The sequence below is a fragment of the Fundulus heteroclitus genome, unplaced genomic scaffold (genome assembly GCF_011125445.2).
Source record: "Fundulus heteroclitus isolate FHET01 unplaced genomic scaffold, MU-UCD_Fhet_4.1 scaffold_448, whole genome shotgun sequence".
Classification (NCBI taxonomy): domain Eukaryota; kingdom Metazoa; phylum Chordata; class Actinopteri; order Cyprinodontiformes; family Fundulidae; genus Fundulus; species Fundulus heteroclitus.
This window is the reverse complement of record NW_023396866.1, coordinates 74,262-101,661: the sequence shown is the minus strand read 5'-3', so window position 1 is coordinate 101,661 and position 27,400 is coordinate 74,262. Positions and strand designations below refer to the sequence as shown.

The 27,400-nt window shown below is 41.8% G+C and overlaps 2 protein-coding genes and 2 long non-coding RNA genes across 4 annotated transcripts; 2 read left to right on the top strand and 2 right to left on the bottom strand.

Moving 5' to 3' along the window:
* Positions 1-2,977: 2,977 nt before the first annotated feature.
* LOC118560544 lies at positions 2,978-6,056 on the top strand. Its single transcript, XR_004929425.1, has 3 exons — positions 2,978-3,150; positions 3,230-3,381; positions 5,567-6,056. It is a non-coding gene; the product is annotated as an uncharacterized LOC118560544 (long non-coding RNA).
* A 733-nt stretch (positions 6,057-6,789) lies between these two features.
* Positions 6,790-10,037, bottom strand: LOC105940209 (cocaine- and amphetamine-regulated transcript protein-like). Its single transcript, XM_036131630.1, has 3 exons — positions 8,613-10,037; positions 8,378-8,461; positions 6,790-6,946 (listed from the first exon to the last, which is right to left on the bottom strand). The coding sequence occupies exons 1-3, from the start codon at positions 8,742-8,744 to the stop codon at positions 6,839-6,841; spliced, it is 324 nt and encodes a 107-aa protein (XP_035987523.1). The 5' UTR covers positions 8,745-10,037; the 3' UTR covers positions 6,790-6,838.
* A 765-nt stretch (positions 10,038-10,802) lies between these two features.
* Positions 10,803-14,321, bottom strand: LOC118560545. Its single transcript, XR_004929426.1, has 3 exons — positions 14,253-14,321; positions 12,665-12,767; positions 10,803-11,207 (listed from the first exon to the last, which is right to left on the bottom strand). It is a non-coding gene; the product is annotated as an uncharacterized LOC118560545 (long non-coding RNA).
* Positions 14,322-19,678: 5,357 nt separating this feature from the next.
* gadd45ba (growth arrest and DNA-damage-inducible, beta a) lies at positions 19,679-21,379 on the top strand. Its single transcript, XM_012882688.3, has 4 exons — positions 19,679-19,979; positions 20,193-20,294; positions 20,408-20,630; positions 20,730-21,379. Exons 1-4 carry the CDS (start codon positions 19,936-19,938, stop codon positions 20,841-20,843), a joined length of 483 nt encoding a protein of 160 aa, XP_012738142.1. The 5' UTR covers positions 19,679-19,935; the 3' UTR covers positions 20,844-21,379.
* Positions 21,380-27,400: the final 6,021 nt, after the last annotated feature.

Sequence of the window (27,400 nt, the reverse complement as noted above, 5' to 3'; positions counted from 1 at the left end):
GAAAAACGTGTAGATAAAAGTTCTCCTTAGACGACGTTGAGAAGGAGACGTTTCTGTGCTGCTGGAGGAAATTTAAAAAACGTGATTATTTTTTCCTGTATGACCAAGGTCGCCCGGCAGCAGCGCAGGAGTTTCTGGGAAGTGTGGACGAACGTTAATAAGGGTGTTTTCCTGCCTGCAGTGTTCGGAGGGAGTGATAAATTCCTGTATAGAGGAGATATGAAAGAGGCTTTGTGTTCGGCGCTTTAACAGAAATTAATCTCTGCTTTATGTGAACGGGTCGGCCTGGAAGAAACGAGTCACCTGGACACAAACACGCATCTGCACCAGGCAAATACATCCACACTGGGTGTAAAAGTCAGAATAATACCGTAACAGCCAGAATAACAAGAGAACGCACGGTCCACCTCCAGAACCAGAGCGGCCCGTCAGAACGCAGGAACTTGGTGATCTCACGGCGTCTGGAACGGATCCAGAATCTCCACAAAAACAAGGCAAAGCGGTGAAAACATGAGCCCTGGCAGGACGCATCATTCCTGACATAACTGGTGTAAAAAAAGCCTTATAAGTAAAGCGAGGAGCCGCGGGGCCGTGGAAACAGACCCAGGATCAGTTGGTTACAGTTGCTGTGTTGGATAACTCTGCGTCAACAATCAGGCTGCGCTGAAAAGGCAGCAGGAGGACGATGTGTTTACAGAAACACATTTTAAATTCACGTGAAGGAAGGTCAACGCTGGCAGCTGCATGTAATCCAGACGCTGGATGGTTTTCTTCCTCCTGCATGTTAATCCGTCCCAACAAAAACAGCCTAATCCAGGTTTCTACCGGACATCTAAAGAACCAGTGACATATTTTATCCATAAAAATAATAATTACTGATAGGAATGCTCAATATATTGATACCATTGGTTGATATTAGCTATTTTTAACATGCTGGACTGAAACTAAATTTGTTTATTTCCATTTTGGTGCTGTGTGTGTTTCTGGAGGGGCGGGGCTTGGCCTTATGACTCTTAGTGGGGAAGTATAAATAATTTAGATAATATCTGTAAATATCAGACATAACAACAATATTAATATTAGATATGGATATCGGCCCAAATTTCCATACTGGTGTGTCCTGAATTACTGCAATCTGTTGCTACTGGACCCTCGAGCATTTGGGATCGGTCTCAAAGCCTGATATAATTTATTTTTAATTTATGTATAATTTAGAATATAAACATGTTTACATATGCCTTATGTAAATAACCAATTTACAACATACATTAGCATTAAACATCACCAAATTAATACATAAGAGCAGCTAAACCCTAACATTCAGAAAATGGAATTAAACCATTTTTTGTTGAATGTTTTATTTGTATTTTATGTTTTTTGATCAGCAGTTAATTTTAAGTTATTTCTGTTTTCTGCACAGCGCTTTGTGATGATTTTGTCTTCAAATGGCACATAATACTGGCTTTCACCTGTTTACTTACCACATGTGATACAGTATTTATACATGCCACAATAAAATAGAACTGGATGTAAATAATATATTCGTAATTAGCTAAATATCAGTATTTATTCAGTTATATCAAAGTGGCTCAAAAATCAACTCAATTCAGTTTATTTATATAGAACTGATTTGCAACAAATCTAAAGGCAAGACAAGAAGATTCATAGACAGAAACATGTAGTTCAATACAAGATTCAAATTTGTTACTAGTTATCAAGCAATCCGTCACACCGGGCAAGCATGCGGCCACGGTGGAGAGGAAAACTGTGGTCACCCACCGGGGATTTAAGGAGGCAGAGCCGACACAGAAAAAGAGCACAGAGGAACTGATCCAGGAGTACTTTCTATGATCTAAAGACTTAATTGCAGCTGTCACTGCTATTTTCTGCAGGTGCATGATGAATATATTCATTTGACATTTTTTCCACCATTTGTCGGCATCTAACACTTGCAGGGTCAGCGGTGAGAAGAACAGGAGTTTCAGACTGAAACTTTTTTTTTCTCCGTAATTTTTTTTTTTTTACCAAGTCTTTTATTTCTTTTCGGCAGTGGTACACTGCAAAAACGGAACTAAAATAAGTAAAAATTTCTTGAAATAAGTTTTTTCGTTATTTGAGCAGGTAGATAAGATTATCTGCCAATGGAATGAGTATTTTGACCCCTAAAATAAGATAATTAGTTATACTGCACTTGAAATAAGATGACGGAGATCATTTCCTGTTGTAAGTGAAAAAATATTATTCTATTGGCATTTAATTTAAACTTGCTGCTCAAATCGAAGACAGATACACTGATTTTAATAACATTTTACTCGTTTTTAGTTCCGTTTTGCAGTTTATTTCCTCTGATCAGACAGACCATTTCAAACTGTGCTTCATTTAAAGGGACAGTATCAGGCAAAATCCACTTTTTAGCCTCTAAGTACATTTTGGTGTGTACTTGGAGTCTTGAATTTAGGCTATCCAGGAGCAGCGTAGATTTCTTTATATTCTGTTTGGGTCACACTTTTCAAGACATTCAGTTTTCTATTATTTAATTTTTTTTACTATTAGGTCACTGTATTTGCTGCAGAACTGCTAAAGAAGGTCGCTCAGGTCGATAGAAGCTATTGATTGGTATGAGTGGAAATGTTCAGATGCTCATTACACCGTCCCCCAACAGACTACAAAAATGGCCGAAAGGGGTGTAGTGAAACGCTCTGGGGGTGTATAGTGGCTTTAGATTTAAAGAGACAGCACCAAAACGAGCTGCTCCCAGACGCACCTCAGGACAGGTAGAAAAAAGGGGCTGTGGGGATAAATTAGAGCAATTATATAGACCACAACTGAATGATTAAATGTGAAAAGGAAGAACTTAGAAGTCAGTGATGACTGCAGGCCTCTGCAGCACTGATCTGACAGCAGCTGCTAATCCACGTTCTGTCCACTGTTTCACCTCCTAACACGCCTGTATTCATGCTCCTCTGACTGACCGCTCCTTCTCTGTGCACCCTCAGAGCGAGTGGAGGCCCTGCAGCTGAACCTGACCCAGGCTGCCCATCAGACCCAGACGTGTTTCAGCCTGAAGGCGGCGGCTGACAGCCAGATGTTGGCGGCTCAGAGTCAGACCAAAGGCTGCGAGTCCAGGGAGCAGTACCTGGAGAAACAGCTGTGAGTCCGGTCAGCTGGTCCAGCCGGCGGCTGATCGAGGCGCCCACTCTGACCGGGTTTCTGTTTTGTGTTTCAACAGTCAGAAGTGTAAAGCTGCTGAATCAGCAGCTCCTCAGGAGAAAAACCAAGCCAGCTCCTCTGAGTCAGCGCCTCCCAAAGATGCTGCAGCTCCGCTCGCTGGCATCCCTGCGCTGACGCTACTCCTTAGTGCCGCTCTGCATCTGCTAACCTGTGAGTACCAACGGCGCCTCAGACAATCGCTCACAGGACTGAAACATAAATAAATAAATCACTCCCAACTTCCTCTCTTCTCAGGATCTAAATGAACACGGAGAAAATTTAAAATCACGTCATATTTTTGAAACGTGAAACTTAAGTTGACAAAAAGCGAACAAGTAAACATTGTTTACATTGTCAGGCATTAGGGCTGAACGATTTTGGAAAATAATCTAATTGCTATTTTTTATCTTAATATTGCGATTTAATGGAATTATTTATTTTCAATTATGCAATAATTTATCATGTCTTTTTAAATATATTAGGGCTGTACGATTTTGGCAAAAATCTATACTGCGATATATTTCAACCATAATTGCACTTTAATTTTGACTTTTCTCTGCATTAACCACAAGCAACAAAAATGGCCTGTAGGTAAAGATGTTTGTAAACAAGGACAATTTAAAACAAGTAATTTTACAGTTTTTATTAAATTAAATTAATAATAATAATAATATTCAGTTTCTGAATATTATTATTCAAGAGAATAGCTTGTTGAATTGGACATCAATCCTCCTTGTGAAACTAACAAACAAGTCTATGTATTAATCAGTTTCATCGTACTTAATGCTATGGTGAGATTCCTGAAAGTTTCTGTGAAAAACAGTAAGAAAATATAAACTCTAAAACAAATAATAAAATTAGATTATCTCACTGCTGCAACTCTCTTCCCTTCCATGTGGAGCCAAACCCACTTTAAACATATTAACAACAGCAAAAGGACGTGTCTGATCCATTAATTGTTACATTGCCAAAAATTGCAGACCTCTGCGATTTGAAAATTCCGTTCTTTAAAATTGCGATTATATTGAAATTGCGATTAATTGTTCAGCCCTACTTTATTAATATAAGAGCAATGTCAGGTTTTTGTGTGGGAAAGAAAGGATTAAAGCAGGAGTCACAGCGCCATCTGCTGGCTGAATATTCTTACTGCGCTCATTTAACCCTTAATCTCTTTAATTTGCCTTCTGATTATATACTGGTGAAGATTCTCAGTCATCCAGGTCATGGTCATTCCAAAAAAAGTAAAAAACAAAAAACAAAGCAACTGGAGTAACAATGGACTAATGTGAAGTAATGTTACTCCACATTACTCCAGACTTTTTGAATTGAGAAAGCTTCCTGGACAGGAAGCGAAACGTCTTCAACTACGGAAAACAAGTCCAGTTGCTTTGTTTTTTTACTTTTTTTTTTTAATAATTCTGATTATATACTTTTATAAAAAAAATGATAAAAGCTAAATATTAATATATATTTCATAGGCTTTAACAGCTTTAATTGCTATATTCATAGAATGTGAGCATTTCCAGGCTTTTCCTTTAATGTTTCTGTTAACTGGAGGAAGAATCCAAACGTATGTCGACTCGTTCTGCTCGTCTTTAGCCCCTCTGGGTTCGTCCCAGTTAGTTAGCTTCTGTTTCTGCTTTCTGAGAACTACCCCCAGGATCTGTGGTCCAAAGTCCTGGGAAGGCTCCGAAACAGTTTAATAATTTTAAAGCCTTCTTCCCTTTGGCCTGGTGACTTTCCAACGTCCACAGATCACCAGCGATCTGTCACTGGGTCATTGGAAGAAGTTGCCCATTCGTGTCAACCTTAGAGATGATTTAAACCAGGATTCATTGGCGGCACCTTGGTGTCCCAAACAAATCAAAGCCTTTCTGCTAACGTAGGGCCCTCACTGCTGTAACCCTGATTACCTCCATAAAAAGCCTGTATTTTGACATCAAACAGCTTTTCTAACTAGTCTGGAGCCGGAAATGAAACCTAAGGTCTTCTGGCTCCAGCCTACTCTGCATACCTAGAACCAGAACCAAACATGGAGAAGCAGCATTTAGTTCCTATGCTCCAATTATCTGGAACAAACTTCCAGAAAACTGTAAAGATGTGGAAAACCTTAGTTCCTTTAAATCAAGATTAAAAACACATTTGTTTAAAATTGTCTTCAACTGTCCTAGTTAACTGAATCACCACTTTTTTGTTCTATTTTCTATCTATATTTTATTCCTACTTGCTTTTATTCTGTTTTATTTTGCTATATTTTAATCATGTAAAGCACTTTGCATTGTCTTTGTACTGAATTGTGCTATATAAATAAATTTGCCTTGCCTTGCCTTGCCTAATATATCTGGGTTCTGTCCAGGAGTCCAGTGTGGAGGCGGGTCAAGTTACAGCAAGCCCGGCGGTCCCGGAGGAGGCGGAGCCTGGACCAACACCACTGCTGTACGAACTTCCTGTCTCCGCCACGGAGACGCCGTCGCACCACGGACGCTCGGATACAGACTTCTACGTTTTCGCTTTCAGCTTCACGTCTGCAACGCTTCATGCTGGACTCTCAGAGCTTCACGGCGCCCGTGTTCGGATCGAAGCGTCAGAACCTGCCAGAATCTTTTCACGCCAGCATTTATTTGTCCTGTTATGGCTTCGGTCAGGCTGAGAGAGACTGCGACTGGATTTATCCTGCTGCCAGCTATGTTTCCACTGAATCTTCCTGTGTTCTGTTTTGATGCCGCAACCATTACTGCTTAAAAACGTTTTTTTTTGTCCCTGCAGGAAACTCTAGTCTGGACTTTTAGATGTTACCAAATTAGGGCTGGACGATAATTCAATAACAATATATATCGATCGATAGACGTATATCGACGGCAGAAAAAATGGGTCAATAAAAAGTTCAATAGAATAACAGTTTTCCTTCCTTTTGCATTCTAGCCATGTAGGTTATTATTACAGTCACCATATCCTCTCAACCAATCACAACGCAGACCCAGGAACCAAGCTCCGCCCCCTTCAAAGAGTTCAGAGAGCACACGTTTTTTAAAAACTTGCAGTTTTGTTAAAAAGTTTTTTGAATAAAAAGTTTGAATTCAGTGTTTGTGTCTCTGTGTCTAAAAATAGGTCCCTAAGCAACAGCAGGGCTGCATTTAAAATTTATGTATTGAATTTGTTGATAATTATCGATATCATTCAGTATGATTTGTATTTTATTGAAATGCTTTTTTTCTATATCGTCCAGCCCTACACCGTCAGACGCTGGATTAAAACGCAGCTCAGGCTGGGATGTGCTCATTTCATTAATAAACCTGAGCGCTCTCTTCTTTTCTTCTCCCTACATTTGAGACAATCAGCTCAGACATAAAGGTTTTCTCTGTACTTTGCACGGTTCTGCTGCTGTGGCCCAGGTCCGGTCCTCCATCCCTCCAACACGCCTGAACTCCACCGTCTGTTCAGCTTTTAGGGACGCTAGAAAGACCAAACATGCTTTTTAAATAAACGTCCCAGTCATGTTATTCAGAAAGTGTTCTGGTAGGATTAATGTTCTCTTCATGTCAGGCAGTTTGATCGAGATTAAAAAAAACAAACAGTAAATGTTTTTGAAAAGTTTATTTCTTGTGTTTGACGTGTTTAAATGTGAGCTCTAGACACACTTGAGGACGGTGAAGTTGCACAACGATCCTCTGGGACATCCGCACAGCTTGCCGACCCTCGCTCCCTTCCGCACGGCGCACTGCTCGCTTGCGTCGCACTGAGACACACACACACACACACACACACACACACACACACACACACACACACACACACACACACACACACACACACACACACACACACACACACACACACACACACACGGGGAGAAATCAGGGTTGTGTCGGGAGCGCGCTTTGCAGCCGTTTTCACGCCGCTTCTGATTGATTTCTCGGTAAAACAACTCATATAATCATGTCAAGGTCGTAACATTCAGTTTAATCGGCAGCTGTTTACAAAATTGTAAAATAAAAATAAATAAACGAGGTCTTTTTACGCTGTTTTGTGTTATTTTAGCAAGATAATCGGTCTTTTTCCAACTTTTGTCACTTAAGCCTGACAAATAAAAGTAAGCCACCAAACACAGTATTCCAACACATAAGTGTGTAATTATGATTTTACATTGCTGAACAAGCACTGCAAAAACAGAACTAAAAATAAGTATTTTCTTAAAATGAGTGCATCTGTCCTAGATTTGAGCAGGTAAATAAGATGATCTGCCAATGGAATAAGATTTATGCACTTAAAACAGGAACAGCTCATCTCCATCTTATTTCAAGTGCAGGATGCCTGTTTATCTTATCTTAGGGGTGAAAATACTCGTTCCATTGGCAGATAATATTATTTTCCTGCTCAAATCTAGGACAAAAACACAAATTTGAAGAACATTTTACTTATTTTTAGATTCGTTTTTGCAGTGAGGAGGATGGAAACTGGCTGATAGCAGGGCACAAAAATTAAGACTTCCTGTTAAATTCCGTTGTAATGTAAAATATGACAGATTACTGGATACTATATGCTATTACACATAACAATTTTTTAAAATTTGGAAACAGTTGCTCTTTATTTACCTTTTTCCTTTAAATCAAGATTAAAAACACATTTGTTTAAGATTGCCTTCAACTGTTCTAGTTAACTGAATCACCACTTTTTTGTTCTATTTTCTATCTACATTTTATTCCTACTTGCTTTTATTCTGTTTTAATTTGCTATATTTTAATCATGTAAAGCACTTTGCATTGTCCCTGTACTGAATTGTGCTATATAAATAAATTTGCCTTGCCATGCCAACATTTTCGGGGAAGGAGAGAATGGATATTTCAGCTGCCTGAAAGACCTTGTTTATTTATTTTTATTTTATAATTTTGTAAACAACAGCTGCCGTTTAAACTGAATGTTACAACCTTGACATGATTATATGAGTTGTTTTACCGAGAAATCAATCAGAAGTGCCGTTAAAACGGCTGCGATGCGCGCTCCCGACACAGAGAACAGATTTTAACCAGACACCGGCTCCATTCTGACCACAGAAGACACAAACTGGTCCTCTGACGTTTTAAAGGACGCGTCCCGACGTTTTAACCGGATAAGGCAGGGATTGGATCTGCTGCTGAAACAAGCAGAAAAGCTGCAGGTGAGAGCTTACAGGTGGAAGCCAGCCGAGTTTCTTCTCTGACGACGGCAGCTGCTTGTTCTTCAGCTTCTCCAGAACTTCCTGCAGGGCTTCTATCTGAGGATGGAGAGGAGGCAACATCAAACCGGGGAGCAGGAGCTCAGAAACTTCAAAATAAAACTCAGAGCTTGTTCTGATCGAGCATAAGTTTCCTCTGCTGATGCTGGACCCAGCTCAGGTTCTACAGACTAAAGTGGGAGCGACTCACCAGCTCTTTCTCCTCCTGGGTCTTGATGCCGTCGTACTCGGGGGATCGCTCCTCCAGCAGATCATCACAGCTCCCCAAAGCCACCAGCAGCCAGCAAGAGGCACCGAGGAGCAGCATCCTGCTGCTGACCATGGTGCGGACGGACTCGGACCCGACGGCGATGGATGTCGAAGGCTTGGACGTGTGCTGAGCTCCGCCTGTCTGCCGAGGCTCGGTGCGAGGCCTTTATAGCGAGCAGGAGCCGCTCTGCCGTCACTGGGACAATATTTACCTCCATAACGAGGCAATCAGGCGGCGCGGCGCCGAGGTCGGCAGAGGACAGGAGCTCTGCTCCGTCAAACAGGAGGTGACGCCAGGACCGCCACCTTTTACGCTCTGAGCTCTGAGGCAGAAGCTGGCAGACGTTTCTTCACTCAGAGAACTGACGTCTAAATGATCTTCATCCCGTTGAGGCCCGGTGCTGCTGGAAAGCTCCTGGTTCTCCTGGATGAACCGACGTCTGGAGCTTCAACCGTTTCTCCACAGCACGTCGCTGATATTAAAGCCCAAAGCTGCACGAACATGACCGAGCAGAGAAATCCAGCCTCCTCGGCTATAAACTACTGCTGGGGGTTTATTATACAGCCTTACGATGAAATGAGCCAAAACAGCAGAGATTCATGAGCCACAGGTCCAGGATTATGCTTCCATTATGGGATCATGGGACCAAATAAGAGCGGGCGAGTCCATAACTCTACTAAAATGTTTTTAAAAGTAGAAAAAACTATGTTTCCCATTGATTAGCACCTATTTTCCAGAAACAATCCTTAATCATATCACTACACATTCTGAGCCTGCGTTCACACGACGCTCCATCTTAAAGCTTTAAATGCACGTCTGCAGCAAATGAAATAAACTTCAGTTCAAATAAATAAGTGGAAACTCCTAACTTTGCCAGGCCGCCCTGTGAATGACTTTAGCCGCTATAACTAACACACACATATTACACTAACACACACATTTTACACATATTACATTAACACACACATTTTTCCGTATGGTTGTTAATGTGTGAAAGAATTCTAGTCTAGGATTTATTTAGCTTATTCCTTTGTTTTTCCCATGTATGTCTGTAATGATTTTCTGTTCATGTACGGCACTTTGAATCGTCTTGTTACTGAAAAGTGCTTTAGAAATAAACTTACCTAATTCTATTAGACCAGGGCACTGCAACAGTTACAGTCTAAAGAGCCATTTTTCCTACAGTCCCTTTAAATTAAACTCGTTCGGAGCTGCAAATGTTGCCTGGCTGTTTGAAAAAAGACGTTATAATTTTTGATAAAGATCTAATGTAGGAAATATGTTGTCATCGTTAAAGAAACGCCTTTTATGTCTATTTTGAGGTTTACAAAAAAGAGGATGAAGGGGATGTTAATATTTGTGGATAATGATGTAAAAAAAAAAAAAAGAAAAGAAAAAATATTGATTTAAAATTAATTACTGGCACTTTTAGCATCATTCTGTTGTGAAAACCAAAAGCAATTATTCTAAGAAAAAAACTGTTAAAATCTGCATTTATTATCATTATTACATTTAAATACTATAATAAAAATATAATTTGTAGCCAAAGTAAAGAGCCATGGGCCGTAGTGCGCCCCCTTGTGGCGCTGGGCTTGGGGCGCCCCCTAGGGGTGTGTGAAAGTAATGCAGGGGGCGCCAGAACAGCCTAGCCTTCTAAATCATTCTGAATGTCACAACTGCGCCCCCTGGTGTTTAGCCTGTACCTGCAGTCAGTTGTATGACGAACACTATTAACTCCTAAAAAGTACAAAACTTAATTTAACTGCAGTTTGTTTTAAATATTGATGGCTTGACGTTATTTTTTACATGAGGTTCATAGCTAGTAAAAAGTTGACTGCAGGTACCAAAAGTCATTTATATTGTTGTCAATATTATATAGTTAAAAAAGGGTGGCAATGTTGAAACAATCTAGTTGTTAGAATCCATTGTTATATGTTATAAATTAACCCATATGTATGTTATAAATTTCAAAGGGGATTCAGGGTAACCTGCATTAAAGAAAAAAACAGTAAAAGTTACATTTTTGACCCATTTTGTTGGGATGTTGTGGCTGAAAATGTTTTATTCTCCAAAAGGGGAAAACATCTGAGAACCACTGGTTTAAGCAAACCATCCTTCACTTCATGTTTTCCAGCCTAAATCAGGGTTCCTGCTAGTTTCAGAAAGTTTTAAGCCTTTAAATACCTGCATGATTTAAATTTACCACCTTTCCAGAAAATATGGCTGATGATTAAATTTCAGAGTGCATGAAAGGTTTTGCAGAGACCCCGGTTAAACGGACGGTTCTGGTCAGAACTATAAACCTTTCAACAAGTGAAAGACTGAAATAAAACTAATAGAAGCAACAGTGAGTCTTCTTGACAGGAAGACCTGCAGCTCTCCGGGGTCTCTGAGTGTCACCGTTTACGTCAGAACACCCGACGCTTTAATCTCCCTCCGGCGAGGTCAACAAGCCTCAAAGCTGAGCGACATCGACGTGGAGAGGAAGCTTTTCACCCGCTGAACCCAAATCCTTCAGTGTCGATGCTTTAATATCTGAAGACACAGAATGGGCGTAAAGGCGATGTCCATCTCGCTCTTTCATAACAAAACACATTGTTTTACCAAAATGTCCGTTTCATTCATTCATTCAACAAACATCTGCATAGTTTCCAAGTGCCTCTGTCTTTTTTTCAAACTAAAAACTAAGTGCTAATATGTTCCAATAGATCCACATGAAGAAAACAACAACAACAAACTGCAGCCTGTCGTCCTCGACTCTGGAGAAAAGGAAAGAAAAGGAGAAACGTTTCTGCAAATTAACTCAGGATTCCTTCAGAAGGGATTCTGAAGCAGATTTCTGCTCCACTAAAGACTCGTTTAAGTTCGGTTGTCAGCAATCTGTGATAAGATCTGAAAACTGCTGCTCACAAACACTCTCCATTCAACTTGACTGAGCTTAATCTATTTTAAAAAGAAGAACGGGCAAAATGTTCAGTCACTAGACGAGCAAAGCTGTAAACTAATAGATTTGCTGCTATAATTGCAGGAAAAGGTGGTTGACTCAGGGGGGCTGAATACTTTTGCACAAAGCCCTTTTGAGTTTTTTTATTTGTAAAACAGAAATAAATCATGTATAATTTTCTTTGTATACCACTTTGTGTTGGTTTTTCACATAGAATTCCAGTAAAATATGTTATTGTTTGTGGTTGTAATGTGACAATAAGTGGAAAAGCTCAAGGGGTGTGAATACTTTGGCAAGCCACTGTAGTTCTAAGCATCCAAACAAATCTCAATCATTGATGGTGAGCATTTTCTGCAGTTGTCTTCTCCTGTTGAACCACTAGATGTCAGCAGCTGTGGTTAAAACGTGTAAACCAGAGTTTAACCCTGGAGGATGAGTTGGATCGCTGCTCCTGAAACACAAACCTCAAGCCCACCATCTCCCCCCAAAAAAGTCCATGAAGGTAAAGCTGGACAACATAGAAAAAAGCATATCCATAAAATATAAATCATACTCATTGATATTGATAATTATCAACAAATTCAAAAGATATTTCATGTGCAGCCCTGGCCATTTTATGCTGTTTAGAAACCCATTTTTAGATACAGACACAAACACTGAATTCAAACTCAACCCTTTATTCAACCAACTTTTTACCAAAATTGAAAGTTTTTGAAAAGAAGAAAAAAACTCTTTGAAGGGCGCGGAGCTTCCTGGGTCTGCGTTGATTGGTTGGGGGGATGTAATGACTGTAATATTAACCTACATTATAAGCTAGAATACAAAAAGGAAAACTGTTATTCTATTTAACTTTTTATTGACTCTTTTTTTCTATCATCAATATACGTCTATCGATCTATATATATATATATATATATATATAGTTATTGAATTATCGTCCAGCCCTACCTGAACACGAATCTAAACTAATCTGCCCTCAGAATCGGACTCGGGTTCAGATTATTAACGGACGAGACCAGAACACAAAAGGTTTTGCGGCGTCACTGACCAGGTAGCTACCGGTATGGAACCACTCAGGTACCACAGCATCAGCATGATGGTGACAGCGTTAACTTCTGGATCGTGGCCCGGTTCTTCTCCAGTAACTGCATCTGTAGGGATGTGATAAAATGGGTTAGGTCTTAGGTCTGTCTTTCAGCGTCCCTTGGTGGTTTGTGCATCCAGGGGCACCTAGTGATGGAGATCAAAGATCAAATCTGACCTACAAGAGTCAAATTTGCTATCCTGAAGCTGCACAACAATAAAGGATAATCAAAAGCTTCTAAAACAAAAACTAAATGCTTAAGTTTATGTCACAGCTGAAATACAGGTACACACAAAACGGTTATTCCTCATGAGCCAGCGAGTCGCCTCAATGACGTCATAACTTTTTCAGCGGTTATTTTTCTGCTTGAATTTAAATACAATTTACGCCCACTTTGTGTTTTTTTTTCTGACTGAAAGGCCACCTGTTATTAATTCGAGAACAGTGTAAGAGACTTTTGTTTTAAATTGATAAAAAGTAATGACGTACTGATCATCTTTTTTATTTTTTTAATAATAACGTACCTAATTATGAAGTTTCATGGAAATCTGATACCCCGCAGCACCTGAACTAGACCCCGCCGTGACGGCGACTCTCTGACCAGGAGGTGGAGGTAGACCCCGCTAAGCGCAGCGCCCAGGAGTCCATTTGTGGACATTTCTGTCTAAAATCATTAAACTGGCCTCGACAGAATGAAAGTGGAATATTTATCGACTATTATCCACTTAAATACATTCCAAGTTTCATTTTGATAGCTATTTCAATAAAAAGTTATCATCCTTTTGCTATTCTTTTTAATGTGTCCTCTAATTTGTAATTTTTTTTCAGTTATTTCCAATTTGTTTTTTCTATTGTCCATAATTGTGATTATTTTGACTTATTAGAGTCATAACTCTGCCAATACTTGCCCAATTTCAACAATAATTTTTTTGTATATAATTTAAAGAGCTCTATTTGTTAAACCAAAAGGATTTAGCTCTTAAAGAAGTTGAAAAAAATGTCCAAGTCCCTAATACAAGTGTCTATTTGGTAATTAAAACCAGATGTTAATGAGTAAAAAGAATGTTTAGTAGCTAAGTGATAGAAATTTAAGGAATAGATTTATAGATTCAAAAATAAATGTAATTGATAGATGAAAAAGGATAGTAGGAAGGTGTGGTATATATGTATTAAATAATGAAAAAAAGTTTAGGGAAGGAAATAGTTTTATAATTAGTAAATAGTAGTTTAAAAATAGTAGTTAAAATATTAGACAGAGTATAAAATATTTGCAAGTTAAAACAGTTTAGCAAGTATATATATATATATATATATATATATATATATATATATATATATATATATATATATATATATATAGATAGAGAGAGAGAGAGAGAGAGAGAGAGAGAGAGAGAGAGAGAGAGAGAGAGAGAGAGAGAGAGAGAGAGAGAGAGAGAGAGAGAGAGAGGCATTTTGTTCCACACTCCAAACCAGTGGGTGGCGGTAATGCACATTCCAGTGGGTTGCCAACCAAAAAAAAAAAAGCCCCCCCAAAAAAACAGACCCGAACCTGCGGTACTTCCAGAACTTTCCCCGGGGCCGCCTCGGTGTCGGTTACCGCTTCCACAACAGGAAGCTCCTGTGGGAAGAAAACACCAACGGTTAACGTACTCTGCGTACTAGGCGGCAGTCGCCATCTTTGTTTTTGTTAGCTTCATGCTAGCTCTTCGACAAAACCATGAGCTACTTGTTGAACGTCTTCCATTACCGTTCAGCTTCCATTGTTTTTTTCCCTTATTGTTTTGTTTAAATTGTTAAATAAAGTTAAAAGCACAAACCGACTCCGTGGCTCTGTGAGGAAGCCAGCTTTCCGTCATGGCGGTCATCAGTCAGACGCAACCATCGCTCAGGTTAGCCAGGAGGGCTCCTCCGGTGGGAAAAGGCAGCTAGTGTCGCAGAAAGACTTCCGGTCAGGCATTTCAAAATAAAAGGGAACTATTCCTTGACTTTTGTTTTTTGTTCTTAGTTCTTATTTATTTATTTCGCATGTTTGATAATAGCACAAAGGAGAGTGGAGTTTATGTAAATTGCTTTGGATTCAAAACATCATTTTGCTTTACTACAGACCTGGTAAAAAAGAAAGTCTCATCCATTTTTAAGTATCTGAATATTATGAATACAACAAGGGTTCTCAGAAGTTGTTTTCTGTCTTCATCATTCTTCTGGAGGAATTCTGGCCCCGTTCATTGAGGTTTGGAGGCAGCTGCTGTATTTTCAGACGTCTGGACTTTGACTGGGCCGTTCCAGTGGTTTGCTGGACTAGCCATCTTCACCACCAGTAGACTTGATATTCATCAATCAGTTCCTCCTACTTCACCTACTTCTTTATTGTGACATCCTCAGCAGCTCGGTGAACAACATTTAAAGCAGTTTGTTTTCTTATAACTGATGATATTATGTGTTTGGAAATAATTCAGGTACAAGTTGAATTGGACTGATCTAACAATGCATGCATTGTTAGATCACTATGCATGCAAATGCATACTTCATTGCCTCATTTTGGTAGAATAATAAACATACAGCAAAAGTCTGAATCAGCTGAATGTTAAATTTCCATCTTGTTTATTTGTTAATTTTGTTGTGGATTCGAATAAAAAGGGGAGAAGAAAAGCCATGAGTATTTGGAGAACAGAATAACGTGGGCTGTGTATTCTAGCAGACAGTTTAGCAGACTTTATGCTAACCCCACTACGTGGAGGATGAATGTAAAGGAAGTGAGCTCACTTGTTAATGAGATGTTTGGAGAGCTGAGAGCTGCAGGAAAACCAGCAGACTGAAGACTGGGGAGCGTAAAACCAGCAGGAGGTTTCACACTTTTAATTAAAGGTGCCATCAGGATGTTGGTGGACTCTGAGTGGGAATAAACTTTCTAACAAAAACCTGATCCATGTTTAGAATAAACATTTATTTAAAACTAACCTAAAATGTTACCTTTTATCCAATTAATTTCACTTATTTGCTGATATAAATTCACCCATGTACGTGGGGACCAGAGTAACAACAGAGAGATCTTCATCTTATTCATACAAGACTTTGAACTCTTCAAAAGCACCAAATTTGACCTCAAATTTGACAACTGATGTTGGTAAAGATCACTCGCCCGGTTAGAAAGATAGTAAACCAAAGTTGGGATCAGAAGGGAATAAGTATCCCTTCAGAATGTAGAATATTATTAAATCACCTAAGGAATCTGAAGGATTTTAGGAGAGTCCTCAGCTGTCTCAGCTCTCATCATTCCTCCTCAGCAGCTGACAGAACCACATGGACAGGGCATAACTTTGGAGATAGTCCATCTCTGGGCTCAGACGCTCCTGAAATGGGCCGTCACAGCGCGGGAACATGGGTCCATGTCAGATGGGTCAGTATTCCTGATCTTTGCTAAACAAAAATGGAAAAGTAGAAGCTGTCGGCCTATGAACGTGATTTTAACACCTTAAAGACCACATTTTTCCAGGAACAGCAATGCATCCTAACACAAAAATCTGCTTTTTTATCCAAAGCTTGGGCTTGTTGTTTAAACTCTGTTTTTTCAATTGATGTTTTTTTTTTCTTTTCAGTATCAACGACTGTGTGATGAATCTTATCAGAAGCCATGCAGCAGGGACCAGATTCTCCCCGATCACAAGGAGGAGCAACACTTTAGCCTTAAAACGATCAGAAAACCCGTTCCCAAACTTTTCCGGTTCCTTCTCACAGACAAACACTGAAAGGTTCCAGAGTCCTTTGCTACTGATTTAAAGTACTAAGGCTGTCAATTTGGGTTTAATAGCAACAAAAGGAAAAATATATTGTTTTTAGTGTTCTATCATATTCTGCTGTGCAGGAAAGGTTATATAAATAAACTTGTCGCATAAATAATGCTGTATCATAATTATTTTTGTCATTTGACATCTGAAGAGGACTCCACACTTACTGGAATGGTTTATGTGTGCTCTTTTGACACATCAATTCTTCATAAGCTTTACAATTGCATTAAGAATGGCTTCAGTTTGTCGTTATTATCATGTCACTCATACTTTCTCTGTTAAACCCAGTAAATGTCTGTTTGTAGGACAAACGTTTGGAAAAAGTCTTTAGTTGCCGAATTTAAAAGTCCTTTAAAGAGACTGAATGTTTTCCAGTTTCTTAGGGCTAGTCTATGAAAAAAAACAAAAACGTAACAAATGTTGCTCCTTTCAGACGCAACTTTAATACGAAAGTCTTTTAGCTCCCAGAAAGCTGAACACTGAAAAGTTTGCTAATCAAAGCTTGATGTTCCTGAAACTTGTTTCAGTAAAACCACTGACAGAAAAACTTCTTTCACTGATTGATGACTGACTGAGGTGGTCATGTGATCCGTTTTTTTTTTTTTAATAAAAGCTTTGATTGGCTGCTAATGGGCCTCATCGAGCTGATTATATCAATGCCCCAACAATGACTAATCAGAAGATGAAATAGTCATTTTCTCTGACCCTTTAATCACCTGTTAGAGTGTTAAAACAGCTAATGTATTAATTCAATCTGCAGTCAACCATCAGCTGAAAGATAAAAAAATAAAAATAAAAATTTAGGGCAACATTTCAAATCAGAGTTTATTTGCTAGATTTTAAATAAGATTTCACAATAAAGCTGTGGCTCTGTGTAATATTTAAGGAATTTGTAGAAAAATAAAACTTTGAGATAATCTGACATCTTGGGCTTTTTCATTTATCAATTTTGTATTTATTTACACCCACTTGGTTTGATTCTTAATTTCTGCTTTTTTATTGTGATTAATTATGTAAAACCATTATGTTCCTTAAAAATATATAGATTTATGATTAAATAACTAACTCTGTTTTTTAAAATTAAATTAAATGAATTGGTAAATGAATTAATTAAAAACAGAGTTCAAACAACAAAGTACCCATAAGGTCGTTGATCCATTTTGAAGTTTTAAATCTAACCAGCAGGTGGTGCTATAACACAAGCTCTGCTCCCCCAGCAGCCATTATTTCTCTCTGCAGACGCGTCTTAATCTGAACAAGCCTTATATGATAGTCACCCCAGAGCAGAGGCTTTAGCAAAAACTAAATATAGACTTTTTACGAATTTCCAAAGTACATGTCAAACGTGCAGACGTTTAATTTTGCGATGAATAAATCTGCGCAGTAAGTCGTAAAAATACTTTTTGCATCATGAATGACTCATGGTGACTCATCAAGAACAGAACTACCTTAGGTAATCTGTTTATTCAATTTATTCCCTTTTTATTCTAGCCGTTTATGCTTAAACGCCCAAACTAACCTGGTTCTTCTTTATCTTTATTTTTTTTTACATTTTTATTGCACCTTATGTCATAGATCCCTTTACTTTTATTTAAAGTCAGTGATTCGACAATAATTTTACATTTAGTCTCACCAAAATACCGAATTTAAACCTGTTCATTACGTCAAATCAAAGGTTTTTCTTACAACTTCTTGTTTAAAATGTATCTTTACTCTCGTCAACCATGCATTAAATAAAAAAATATATAAAACAAATCATTTCCCACCATATGCATTTGTTTAAGCTTTTTAATTATATCGTTTTTGTTTTTAATACTGTTGTTTCGAGTCAGGAAAAACCCCGAGCTCTAATAATAAAATAAAAAAACACAGGAGTTTTAGGAGTATCCCCCTAAAACAATTGCAGTTGCACGACTGAACAATTTTCAGTTTCACTTTTTTGAGCAAGTTGACCCAAAAAAATGCAACAGAGCGCCAAACAGTTGCTAATGACCCGCGAAACTCCCCACAAATCCCCCCATTAGGAGACTCCTGGTCGGGGTTTCCCCTGCGCCCTGCTTTCAGGGACAGTCCTTGCACAGACATGTCCTGCTCCGTGTCAGTGCTGCGTGCTCGCCGCTAGGGGGACCAGGAGACCTGCTTCTCAGCAGAAGTCCGTGTAAGCAGCAACATGTTGCCAGAACAAAACATCACAGTCATCGTTATTATTTATTGTCATGCCAACATACATTCCAATGGAATGCGTCCTCTACATTTAAACATGCCTTAGTGGGGGGGAAAGGGCCGCCACTGTGGGGCTCCTGGGGCCCGGGCGCATGAGCTGGGAGTCTGGGATTCGAACCCGGGAACTTGGGCCTTTTGAGGGTGCAAGCACTAGACCACCTGCATGTGAAGCAAATGCGCAACGCCTGTGTTCTTTCTGGCGCTGCAGAACAGACTTACAGGCTTGAGCTTGTAAACCTTTTCTGATCCTTTGACCCGGGATGTTTCCAAGTCCCGGGGCCAAAGCCTCCAGAAGCAGCGTGCAAGTCCCGGAGCTTCCAGAACACCGTGTGTCCTGCCGCAGCAGTGGGGGGGTGCAGAAAGCAAACATCTGAGGAACAGAGCGAGCAGCTGACTTGCCCGTGTTCATTACAGCGTCTTTTTCCATCCTTTATTTTTAGCCCTTGCACAACCTGCAGCAGCAGCAGCGGCGGCGGCAGCGGTTATACAACCCGGAGGGCTCGTGCTGTAGCACGGGTCAGGTCACCTGCTCCAGCTTCCCCCAGATCTCCGGGCTTCCCGCACCCACCAGGCTCCCTGTACAACGGACTGCTTCAGGTGTGACCTTTAGGTGCGCATGCTGCAGGTGTCCATGCGCAGCGTTGGACTCTTGCTTTTGGCGGAGTTGTGCAGCGGGAAGAGTTTCTGGGAGCAGGGAGGATGGAGACCTGGAAATTCCTCCAGACAGACAGAACAAAACTCGGTAAACAAGCAGAGAGAGAGAGAGAGAGAGAGAGAGAGAGAGAGAAAGAGAGAGAGAGAGAGCAGGAAGAGGAGGGAGGGGATGATGGGGGATTCTCCGAAACCACCCACGTGGGATCACGGTATCTGTGGCGCGCTCAGCCAATGAGAGCGCAGCGTCATGTCTCTTTTGATCACCACAGACCAATCGGGGAGCGACCGTCTGAGCGCGATGACGCCCGCTAAACAGGGCCATATAAATGAAGCAGTTTCGGCTGTTGGAAGCGCAGATCGCCTCTACTCACGCATAACCGAGCAAGTGCAGACATCAACCTGAACCCGACTTGTCAGCGCGCACTGGAAGGACTGTCCGTTCCGATCTGGATTACCGCTTCGCTTGGACTTTATTGTCTTTTGGGTTTTAACTGGACCGCCGCCTCATAACGAGCGCTGTGGATTTATATTTCTATCCTGGAGCTGGTGGAATATTATTCTGACTTCAACATGACTCTGGAGGAGCTTGTTGGAACCAACAGCACCGACAAAAAGTAAGCGTTTTGGTCACGAGCGATGCGTAATTACGCGGCGGCGACAGGTTGCGCAACATCGGCCAGGCTTTAGAAGCTTAATTCACACCTGAACAATAATATTTTTTTAATTTTGTTGCATCACTTTGGAGCCACTGTTTAGAGAATTCAGCGACACATGTTGCGCTCTGCCAGTTTCGGTCAAATGTTCTAACCGCCTTCTTGTCTCTGCAGGATGGAGACGGTGAGTCAGGCTCTGGAGGAGTTGCTGGTCGCGGCTCAGCGGCAGGACTGCCTCACTGTGGGAGTCTACGAGTCCGCCAAACTCATGAATGTGTAAGTAGGAGTTTGTCTCCGGACCGGCTCGGCATTCCTCTGGTCCTGTGGATGTGACAGCTGTGCGTCTGGGCCGCCTCTAACTGTTCCCCTGCCTGTTTTTTTGCCTGCAGAGATCCGGACAGCGTGGTGCTGTGTCTCCTCGCCACGGACGAGGAGGACGAGGACGACATCGCCCTGCAGATCCACTTCACGCTGCTTCAGGCTTTCTGTTGCGACAACGACATCAACATCCTGCGGGTGTCCGGCATGCGGCGGCTGTCCAAGCTGCTGGGGGAGGACACCGACGACAGCAACGGCAACGAGCCCCGGGACCTGCACTGCATCCTGGTCACTGTAAGTACGCGCTCCCCGCTCCAGCCTGCATGCGTGGATCAGCGTGGACGTGTCGCAGTGTTCGTGAGTCTAACCGCTTGTCCCGTTGCGCTTCTGCAGAACCCGCCGGTGCAGCCGCTGCAGTGCCAGGCCCTGCAGGACGTCAGCAGCTTCTGCGAGGAGAGCCGCTGCAGGAACCAGTGGGTGCCCTGCCTGGAGCTGCAGGACGGCTGACTGAACCCGAGTCCAGCCGAACCGAACCGAACCGCCGTGTAGCGGTGAGAAGGAGTTGGTAAAAAGAACCCCACCCCCCCTCCCAAACGGCCAGTTCTCCTGGAAGAATAAAAGGAGGAGCAACGGCGTTTGAGAGAAGGCTGCAGGACCCCGACTGAACCGCGGGAGCTCCGTAGTATGCGTGGACGGTACCGGTCGGTACCGGTGCTGAGAGCCGGACCGAAACGTGCTGCAGGAGCTGGTGGTGGAGCTGCAGAGAGAGAGAGAGAGAGAGGAGGCCGTTTGAATCAAGCGGCGCGCTGAGTGACGACACGTGACCGAACTGATGAAAGAATGAATAAAGTTGCGCGTGGCGATGTGCTGCCGCCAGGTGTTCCGCTCACCTGTTGCGCATGCGCTTGGACTACCATCACTCAGAGACACACTGACTAGAAGCGTGGAAAGTGTGGAGAGAGAAAAAAAACAAACATTCAGTGAACAGCGAATCTGTTGTGTTGACCTGATCTGTCTGATGAATAAACTGTTGATGAATAGATTCCTGCGTGACTCGTCTAGTTGTGTGCGTGCCTGTGTGCGTGGGACGGATGGTGGAGCCCCATAAAGGCTTAAAGCCATGCGGGTTATTCATAGGGAGAAATCATTAATCTAGGAACCAACCCTGCTAATCAACCAACTGAGGACACACTTAGTTTTCTTAGTTTATACGACCGCTTATCACAGATTTACCAACTAGAAAACTCCAGGTGTGGATTGACAGAAGGTTTCCAAGTAGGACTTTCTCAGCATTCCCAACCTCAAAATCCATTATGACCACCATATAAAACTTTAATATTTGCTTTCAAACTATGTATTTTGCAGTTCTGAAGAATTATACCTCCTAAAATTAGTCTGGTACCATCTTCCGTGCTACAGTGTCTACAGGCTTGTATTAAAGGGATTTAGTCTGGTTAGTGAAAGCATTACCTTTGCTATATTCCCAAATACACAACACAAGTAACCAGCAGCATTTCCTCCTGATTCCACCAGAACCTTTGGTCTGCAGCTTTGTGGTCCTAAAAGCATTTCTTAAAGTTTCAAAGTTTAGTTTCCTTTTGAGGAACAGTTTTAGTTTCTAAAGCTTGAACTGACTAAAAAAAAACTTTACCAAACCTTCAACAAAAGGACTAACAGTGGTGAGAAGAAACAAAGCGACATGAATAGAAATCATTTACCTGAAATTTACCTCTAGCAGAAGGAAAATTCAAATTAACCAATGATTCATTAGGGTTCAGCTTAAAAAAAACAAAAAACATCTGCCAGGATGGAAACTGTAATGCTGGCTCAAACCAACAGCATGTGAGCAGATGATTAAACAAACGGCTTATTAACTATAAAACAAGACGCAATAAATCACGACTATGTTTAAAAGACAAGTTGTGAATAAATACAATCTCAACAACTTTGTTACTGAGCCATACGCTGATCAGGCATAACATTGTGACATTATGACATAGGCTGGCTGCTGCAGACTGTGAAGCTAAGGGTATTCTGACATTTTTCTACCAGAAACAGCGCTAACGTCCACCGTTAGCGTCACTGTGCAGCACGGAGGTCATTCTGCATGAGTTTGCATGTTCTTCCTGTGCGTTAGTGGGCTCGGTTACACACATGCAGCTTTTATGATGGGTCGTTTCTCCTTTGCATCTATGAGCTTCCTAATAATTCCCCTCTGCTCCTTCCTTGTGACCACATGTCGATCACTGCATACTGGGAACACCCCACAAGAGTACCCTGACCAGGACGTCTAGCCATCACAAACTCACGCACAGCCTCACACCTGTCTGGACTCTAATGCGACGAGTTATAGGACAAAAAGTTCACAAAATACTCCATCCATGAAACGGTTATTAGTGTCTTCGATCGCACCTGTCAGTGGTCATAAAGTATTCACAGCTGCACTAGTCTGGTCATAACGCTCTATAGCCACTCGTCTTCTTGGCTCTTCACACCTTTTACTCTTCCAAAACCAATTTACAGCCGTCAAAAAGATGCACGTGATTTACTTAAGAGTTGAAACCAGATTACAGGGCATCTAAATACCGTCAGGGGTTAATTAGGCTACTGGACCGTTTAGTTTGGAGGAGATTATAAAACAGGAACTTCTCACATCAACATTATTGTTAATGTAACAAAGTGAGCCAAGAGCTCAGAAGACTGAATTTTAGCATTATAACGAGGCTTAGCTACGCTCAGCGTTACAAAAACATGAGATCAATGAAGGCATTGTGGCAATTATTCAGCTCTTTAAGGTCTTTAAGTGTAAAATGTGCTGAAAGAAGATGTTAAATATGGATTTTCACGGCTTTAACGCGCAGAGGTTCTGCACACAGTGAGTTTTATTCACACGGAGGCCTTTGGATTACGTTACGGCTTTATAAAACAGCGACGTGACGCGGCTGCAGAGACAAAGCTGCCCTTGGCTCTTCATAAATCACCAAACAAGCCAAGAGAACATATGAGCTTTCACACATGAAGCCAGAGCCATCGTAGAACCACCGGACCGATTGTCCTATTGGCAGATTTCTCCACCTGAGCTCTGGATCTCTGCAGCTCCTCCAGAGCTGGGCACATTGACAGCTTCTCTGATTAAAGCTTCCCTTTCCTGGCCTTCAGTTCAGGTGGACGGCCACGTCTTGGTAGGTTTGTAGGCGATGGACCGAACTTCCCACGGTCCTCGAATGCGTTCCACGGCCTTCAGAGAACAACAGCGTTTATATTTATTAAATCCCACACGAGGGAACCGCAGTGACCAGTTAGGCAACTTCTGGGGAAAACTGGTTCCACTGGGTTTTATCGTATCAGATTCAAGGATTGCATACTTACAGCTTTCCCCTTTCACAAATTTGAGCCGCAATGTTTCAGCTTGGGGCGAGTTTTCATGACACGGATGCCATCAGGTTAGCGCTTTCTGTAGCGCCTCTCACAGAACAGCGTCTGATGTGGCCGGAGACGGGACGTTTGACACGGAGAACTGCTTAGCCTCTCATAACTCCTCATTTTCAGCCAGAATGGTTCATAACAGGCGTGGATTTGAAGAAGTCATCCGTTCATAATGAGGTTATCCGGATGCATTTACGTCATAGTAAGGGATGTCGTCAGATTAGTGACAGAACGTGCACATTTCAGGCATCGCTGACAAGGAAAATGCAGTAAGAGTTGAGAATATATGATTTGCAGGTTATTGTGATAATTTCATAGGTGATACCAACAGATTATACTCTGCCTTGGCTGCACAGGCAGGATTTTCCAGACTTTATACAAATATGGTTATAGGCGAGATAGAATAGACGTGAAATTAACTAAATTAATGATAATAACATAAATATTGATTGATACAGTACTTTAACTGTCCTGCACCTGCTCATAACCTTATTACATCAAAATACAGACACTATTAGTCCATTTTCTACTTTGTATTTGAACCAATCAGCATAAATCTTGTGTTTAATTGAAATAATCTTTTCCTGTTGCTTGTAAATTTTAAAGCCATGGTTTTAAGGAAGGATAAGTCCTACTGGAGGAGTTTGTGAAAGGCTTTGATAAAGTGAAAGATTAAAATACGAGAAACTCCAATCCCGCGTATCCTCAGCATGAAACAGAACGACTGAATGAGTCTTTCTGTTTCAGTTCTGCTCGGGACGCTGCAGGACGTAGATGGATGAAAACACGGAGGAGTGTGTGGGTGGACATCTGCCCACTGTCTCAGTTTCTGTGGTGAAGCTTTGACCGCCCAGCATGGAACCAGCAGCGCATTACTGCCTTGCTCCAGGAGTCCTGCATCGCTTTCTTTCAGCTGAAACTTACCCAGTTTAGTTGTTTATTTCGGACTTCTGACAGACTTTAAGATAATGCAGAAAGTGTCATTAAAACCTCAGACAGGAACTCTCACCTCAGTTTAGGGAAGTTCGATTAGTCCAAATATTTTTGCCGTTTCAGAGCTCCAGAGTTTTAACACACAATAAGATAAAAACGTTTTTACTTTTTCACCATGGTGAACTCTGAGGCTTATTGAATGTCAAGATTTTCCACAGTCTTGATTCAGACGATGGACGGAAAGTAAAAGTTTGCTTTTGCCCAAATATTGAAAATGTTGCTAAGTAATTAATGATGAACAAAAATGTGTATTTTTCTTCTGGAATTTTTCCCACAGTTTGATAAACCAGGCAGCAAAGAACAAAAAGTTTATCACATGTCCGCAGCTCATCATCTGCTCCTGAAGTCGCTCTGCGAGGACAAAACATGTCTGCAAAGAAGAGGAACACCGCGTTCCCCCCCGCCTGTGTGCTTTGATGAAAGCTGCTGGGCTGTAAACTGAAGCCCAGTGTGCACAAACAGCATCAGCCCCTGCCCGTGATGTCACGCTCTGATGTCACGTCCTGTTTGGAGGTGACGGGAATTCTGCAGGACTGTTGGTTTTGGCCGCCGGCCCGTCCCGGCCCGTCCGAGGCCGCGCGGGGCCACGCCGCTTGTGACAACACGACAAAGTCCTGCAAGCGACGCAGAGCATGGCTTAGCCAATCAGCTGCAGAGATTCGCAAAAGGAAAACATCTGCTGCCTGCGTTCACTACGACCCCAATAACAAAACAAAACACTTACAATCTGGCACGGTTCTGGGATCTAAACAGAATAATGACTTATTGGATGGTCAACCAACACCAACTATGGCTTATTGAAATAAAAATTCATCAAAACTGGAAAGACAAAGTTCAAGACTGTGACCCATTGTGTAGAAACTAAGTTCACCCTGTGATCCAGCAGCTCGTTGAACATTTAGTAGCAACAAGCGGCTTTCAGACTGACCGAATTAGTCTTCCACATGTCCAGAAAGTTCAGTTCACTCCTCGGTCAGCTCACTGACGTCTGCAGACGTTTCTTTCTGCACGCCTCCCACCGCAGCATTTCAGTCAGACCGAGCTCCAGGCTCTGATTGGGCCACTGGAACACCTCCATCCGTTTCTTTTTCTGCTACTCTGGCCTGGATTTGCTGCCGTGTTTGTGGTCGCTGTTCTGTTGACGACCCGGCTTCTTGTTTGACTCAAGAACACACCTCTACACAGAGGACTTCATCGTTCACTCTACATTGTGCCGCTTGGCTGATAGGCTGGACGAGGACAAGGTAGGCTCGACAGTAAGACAGCAGTCCAGGTCGGTACGTAGGTTAGCAGATTAAACAAACAGGGGGTCAGGCAAGCTCGGATAATCTAAAAACAGACTTGGTCAGGCACACAGGAAAACAGACAGGAATATCAGGCAAACAGGGTTTCAGGCTGGCTCAGAATCCACAGGCAATCGGGTAATATCGACAGGTCAATCAGGACAGGGAACGCTGGATAAAACTCATCGAATGGCTCATAATGATCTGGCACTGATGACTGGTCTGAAGGCTGGTTATTTACTGACAGATGCAGGTGAATCAGGTGAGTGGTAATGAGGAACGGGGCGGAGTTAATCAGGTGTGAAATGAGTAATCAGACCAGCATCAGTGCCGAGATCGTGACATCGAATTGTCTCAACAGTGCGAAGGTTCTGTGGTTCTTTCAGTTGGATCAACAAACTCAAGTCGTGCTGCTAAATCCCCATTAGCGAGATCAAGTTTTCCTCTTCTACTCTGTTAAAAACCATACTTGTTCAACCTTTTGCTAATTTTCCTGTCGTGACATTTAAATATTTAACCTGCTTCAGTCTACAGAGAGTCATTGATGGAGCTTATGAATCTTTGTAATTTCACCTTGGGGCCTCTTTGCTCTGCCTCCCTTCTCTTTTGGAAGATAGTCCGTCTTCAGTGTTCCCCCCCCCTTGTAAAAAGCTGTTCTCTCTGTGGGACGATGAACTTTAAGTGTGTCAGAAAGTGCCTTATTATCTCTCCCAGGTATAGAGCTGCCTATCAGCTGCTAAGACTATTGCTGATGTCTTTCTGGCTTTGTGCGAACACACACATGGTGCTCCAGAGCAGCATGTCACCAAACTTCTGCTTTTTGGGGGCAACCCAAGCAGAGCAGGGTTGTCCAAAGTGCGTCACAAATGAATGTTGGAAAACAGACGACCACCACGGCGTTAAGGTGGTGATGCTTAAAGGGTTTCGTCGTACCCTCATACATTTTTCCACAACGTTTTTCATGTATTTTAGCGATGTGTGCATGTTTTCTTACAAATAAAATGCTTCTGCTCTGCAAAGCTGCACCCTAGTCTAGACACACGGGGACATTGCTGTCATATGCTGGACATTATTTCTTGACAATGACGGACATTGTTAGGTGTCCTGTGGTTGTAGCGACACATTATCTGAGGCTTTTTCCCGGGGCGTTGATAAAGTCAGGAATTTTCTGGGGGTGCTGCAGCCGTCCCAGTCCCCCCGTCACTGATACTAGGGTTGATACACAAGGCAGAGCCCTCCGCTCTATTCTTGGCGTCCAAACTGTTTCTGGTTTTCTCTGTCCTACAAGTGTTTACATCACTGCACACTTAAATGTTCGGTTTGTCTGAACCGTAATCGACGGCTTAGCGCTCACAGCTAGCA

Bases quoted from the DNA above. Each gene is read 5' to 3' on its own strand.
- LOC105940209 (XM_036131630.1), bottom strand. From the start codon at position 8,744: ATGGTCAGCAGCAGGATGCTGCTCCTCGGTGCCTCTTGCTGGCTGCTG. The intron at 8,462-8,612 runs GTGAGTCGCTCC...CTCCATCCTCAG, and splicing joins CCCAGGAGGAGAAAGAGCTG to ATAGAAGCCCTGCAGGAAGT. The intron at 6,947-8,377 runs GTAAGCTCTCAC...TGTGTGTCTCAG, and splicing joins AACTCGGCTGGCTTCCACCT to TGCGACGCAAGCGAGCAGTG.
- gadd45ba (XM_012882688.3), top strand. From the start codon at position 19,936: ATGACTCTGGAGGAGCTTGTTGGAACCAACAGCACCGACAAAAA. The intron at 19,980-20,192 runs GTAAGCGTTTTG...TTGTCTCTGCAG, and splicing joins ACCAACAGCACCGACAAAAA to GATGGAGACGGTGAGTCAGG. The intron at 20,631-20,729 runs GTAAGTACGCGC...GCGCTTCTGCAG, and splicing joins TGCACTGCATCCTGGTCACT to AACCCGCCGGTGCAGCCGCT.